Source organism: Otolemur garnettii, unplaced genomic scaffold (genome assembly GCF_000181295.1).
Source record: "Otolemur garnettii isolate 467f Iridium unplaced genomic scaffold, OtoGar3 scaffold00127, whole genome shotgun sequence".
NCBI lineage: Eukaryota > Metazoa > Chordata > Mammalia > Primates > Galagidae > Otolemur > Otolemur garnettii.
Genome location: NW_003852522.1, coordinates 3,894,152 through 3,898,889, shown reverse-complemented (window position 1 = coordinate 3,898,889; position 4,738 = coordinate 3,894,152). Strand labels below are relative to the sequence as shown.

The 4,738-nt window shown below is 47.1% G+C and overlaps 1 protein-coding gene across 1 annotated transcript in view; it reads right to left on the bottom strand.

Annotated features, from left to right (window-relative positions):
* The window catches only part of LOC105887807 (DNA (cytosine-5)-methyltransferase 1-like), a 37,599-nt gene that overhangs the window by 16,700 nt on the left and 16,161 nt on the right, over window positions 1-4,738 (bottom strand). Inside the window, exon 2 of the mRNA XM_012810138.2 lies at window positions 692-728. Coding sequence (XP_012665592.2) covers window positions 692-728 — 37 coding nt within the window. The remainder of the gene's footprint in view (window positions 1-691; window positions 729-4,738) is intronic.

The following is a 4,738-nucleotide window of genomic DNA, read 5'->3' as shown; positions in this document are numbered from 1 at the left end:
AAAAAAAAAAAAAAAAAAGTTATTGAAGTAGGGTGCGGTGGCTCACACCTATAATCCTACCACTCTGGGAGGCCAAGGCGGGTGGATTGCTTGAGCTCAGGAGTTCAAGACCAGCCTGAGCAAAAGCGAGACCCAGTCTCTACTAAAAATAGAAAAACTGAGGCAAAAGGATTGCTTGAGCCCAAGAGTTTGAGGTTGCTGTAAGCAATGATGCCTTGGCATGCTACCCAGGGTGAGAGCTTGATACTCTGTCTGGAAAATAAAATAAAATAGGGCGGCACCTGTGGCTCAAAGGTATAGGACACCAGCCCCATAAACCGGAGGTGGCAGGTACAAACCAGGTCCTGGCCAAAAACTGCAAACAATAAAAAAGAAATAAAAAGTTGGGCAGTGCCTGTGGCTCAGCGGGTAGGGCACCAGCCCCATATACCAAGGGTGGAAGGTTCAAACCCAGCCCCGGCCAAACTGCAACAAAAAATAGCCGGGCGTTGTGGTGGGCACCTGTGGTCCCACCTACTCGGGAGGCTGAGGAAGGAGAATTTACTAAGCCCAGGAGTTGGAGGTTGCTGTGAGCTGTGTGACGCTGCCACGGCACTCTACCAAGGACAATAAAGTGAGATTCTGTCTCTACAAAAAAAAAATAATAATAATAATTTTTTAAAAAGTTATTGAAGTAGAAAGTAGAGATTACCTTTTCTGTTAAGCTGTCTCTTTCCAAATCTTTGAGCCTAAGGGAAGAAATGGGAGAAAGAAAGTCTTATTAACTTTATAAAAATTAATCACAATTTTAAAGAATACTAGAAATAAGTTCAAAATATGAATGTTAGAAAAAAAAACATGGTTGCTTTTATCTCACTCTCACAATGTCTAGAACGTCCTCCTGTAATGTGTAATATTAGGAAATCATCTGATCTGAACAAGGTTCTTCTTTTTGGAGTTGTTTTTTCTGATGTTGGCAAGAAACGAAATAGGAGCTCTAAAACTATTTTTTTGTTTGAGACTGGGTCTTACTCTGCTGCTGGGGCTAGAATGCAGTGGTATTGTCACAGCTTACTGCAGTGTAGAATTCCTGGGCACAAACTATCCTCTTGCCTCAGCTACCTGAGTACCTAAGACTATAAGAACAGGCCACCACATCCAACTAAGTTTTGTTTTTTTTTAAAACATAGTCTATCACCCTGAGTAGAGTGATGTAATATCATACCTCACAGCAACCTCAAACTCTTGGGTTCAAGAGTCTCCTGAGTTGGCTCAGCACCTGTAGCACAGCGGTTACCACGACAGCCACATACACCGAGGGTGACGGGTTCGAACCCAGCCCGGGCCAGCTAAATGACAACTGCAACAAAAAATAGCCTGGCATTGTGGCGGGCACCCTGCACAACCAGCTACTTGGGAAGCTGAGGCAAGAGAATGGCTTAAGCCCAAGAGTTTGAGGTTGCTGTGAGCTAGAATGCCTCTACAAAGGGTGACATAGTGAAACTCTCAAAAAGTCTCCTGAGTAGCTAGGACTGCAGGCCAGGTAAGTTTTTTATTTTCATTTTTGTAGAGATGGGGGTCACTCTATTGCCCAGGCTGGTCTTGAACCCCTGACCTCAAGTGATCTTCCCACCTCAGCCTCCTAGAGTGCTAGGATTACAGGTGTGAGCCACCCTACCGAGCCAGCTTTCTAATGATGATAAAACAGACCCAAAGCATCAGGGGCACAGAGGGTACCCACACACAGGGGAAATAGATGAACTTAGAAAAGGTACCTAGCTGGAGAGGTTCATCCTCGAATGTCTGTATCTAATCAGAAGCACAGAACTATAGTGAGTTTGACTAGAAAATCATGGCCTGATTTGATTATCAAAGAGTGGCTTGCCTCTTTGGGAAGAAGAGGGAAAAGAATAAAAACAAGAGAAGACACCAGGAAAGGGAGGGGAATGAAGAGGCTGTTGTTCCTAGACTGCAGTGGACTAAGAACAGGTCTAACCAGCTAGACCAAGTACCTGACAGTGGAGGGAGGCCACCTTGGGCAGGCACTAGGCCTCTAGCCATCTCATGACCTGCCTCAGACAGACTAGGTGCTCATTTCTTACTGAGCCAAAAGGGTGGAAAAAGCTCTTCCAGGATGGTGTCTGCAGAGAGCAAGTGTAAGCAGCAGTCAGAAATACAAGTGACATTGGTTCAGCAAAGAGCAGGCAGGGATCTCCTGACTTACTAGATTGGTCAGGAATGGCCTTTTTTTGAGACAGCCTCATTTTGTCACTGGGTAGAGAGGCATGGTATCATAGCTCACAGCAACCTCAAACTCTTTTTTTTTTGTGAGACAGAGCCTCAAGCTGTCCCCCTGGGTAGAGTGCCGTGGCATCACAGCTCACAGCAACCTCCAACTCCTGGGCTCAAGCGAGTCTCCTGCCTCAGCCTCCCAAGTAGCTGGGACTAAAGGCGCCCGCCACAACGCCTGGCCATTTTTTGATTGCAGCCATCATTGTTGTTTGGCGGGTCCGGGCTGGGGATTCGAACCCACCACCTTAGGTGTACGTGGCTGGCGCCTTAGCCGGTTGAGCTATAGGCGCCGAGCCGCAACCTCAAACTCTTGGGCTCAAACAACCCTCCTGCCTCAAGACTCCCAAGTAGCTGAGACTACAGGTGCCTACTACTACACCCAGTTAGTTTTTCTATTTTTAGTAGAGATAGGGTCTTGCTCTTGCTCAGGCTGGTCTCAAATTCCTGAACTTAAATGATTCACCCACTATGGCCTCCCAGAGTGCTAGGATTACAGGCATGAGCCACTGTGCCCAGCAGGAATAGACCTTCTATAGAAGAGACACTTGGCACCTGGCAGACACAGTGGTAACACATACTGTAGATTCTATGTACCATACAACTTGGTCTCAAGAAGCTTTGGAATCAAAATTTTTAGAAGCACAGGAAGTCCCTCCCAAGCACGAGTCATACCACCCTCACAGTAATTCAGGTCTGAGAAGAGCCTTCCATGAGGACAGCCAAACTCAGGACCTACAGCCAGAGGCATGTGCCCTCCTACAGATTACAAATGGATGCCAAGAGCCTAGCAAAGGACTCAAAATACAATCTTAGCTCTCAGCCTGAGATCCTAGGATTCATCCCTAGTTGTTTCACTCAGATGAGAAGGGAGAAAACACAGACAACTATGAAGGAATAAGGCAAATAGAGTTAAAGCTTCCCAAGAGAAAGGATATAAACAGCATCACGAAAGAAGGATCATAGGAGAGGAGCACTCAGTGTGAACTGGGCAGAGGAAAGGGCACAAATAGGAACAGCCGAGGAACATACCAACACTGGCCACCACGTAGGCTAAGAAAGACGCATCCAGGGAGGTCAAGAATACCAGGCTAAAAAACTGCTTTGCTCTGTAGTCAAACTATTGAAAGAGTCATGGGGAGGGGGAACATATGGTATCTAAGACATGCTTTAAGAAAGGTGATCTGGGCTCAGTGCCTGTAGCTCAGTGGCTAGGGCGCTGGCCACATACACCAGGGCTGGAGAGATTGAACACGGCCAGGGCCTGCCAAATAGCTACAACACAAAAATGTCATGCATGGCTTGGCGCCTGCAACTCAAGCCACATATACCAGAGCTGGCAGGTTCAAATCCAACCCGGGCCTGCCAAACAATGACAACTACAACCAAAAAATAGCCAGGCGTTGTGGTGGGCGCCTGTAGTCCCAGCTACTTGGGAGGCTGAAGCAAGAGAATCGCTTAAGCTCAAGAGTTGGAGGTTGCTGTGAGCTGTGATGCCACAGCAATCTACCCAGGGTGACTGCTTTTGAGGCTATCTCAAAAAAAAAAAAAAAAAAAAAAGGTGGCACTTGTGGCTCAGTGGGTAAGGCATAGGCCCAGCCCCATATACCGAGGGTGGTGAGTTCAACCCAGCCCCGGCCAAACTGCAACAAAAAGATAGCCAGGCATTGTAGCAGGCACCTGTAGTCTAGCTACTCGGGAGGCTGAGGCAAGAGAATCGCCTAAGTCCAAGGAGTTAGAAGTTGCTGCGAGCTGTGACGCCAAAGCACTCTACCAAGGGTTAATAAGTAAAATTCTGTCTCAAAAACAAACAAGAAAACCAGCCATGCATTGTGGTGGGTGCCTATAGTCCCAGCTACTTGGGAGGCTGAAGCAAGAGAATCACTTGAGCCCAAGAATTTGAGGTTGTTGTGAGCATAACACCACAACACTCTACCGAGGGTGACAGTGAGACTCTGTCTCAAAAAAAAAAAAAAAATAGTTGATCTGGCAGAAATATGTGATTGGGCAGGAGATTACAGAAATGTTAACTTACTCTTAACACTCCAACACCAGAAAGGCTGGTCTAAAATAAGGTTTAGCAGCAGGAAGACCATGAAAGGCTCTGTTAACCCAGCCTTTGTTTTCTTTTTGAAGATAGTCTCATTCTGTCACTCTGGGTAGAGTGCCATGTCATCATCATAGCTCACTGCCTCAGAGACTGGGTCTCATTTCACTCAGTTTGGTCTCAAACTTCTGAGCTCAGGTGATCCACTTGCCTTGGCCTCCCAGAGTGCTAGGATTATAGGCATGAGCCACCATACCGGGCCAACCCAGTTTCTTAAGACTATAGGGCTGGGCTCGGCACCTATAGCTCAACCAGCTAAGGCGCCAGCCACCTACACCTAAGGTGGCCGGTTCGAATCCCCAGCCCGGACCTGCCAAAACAACAATGACGGCTGCAACCAAAAAAAATAGCCGGGTGTTGTGG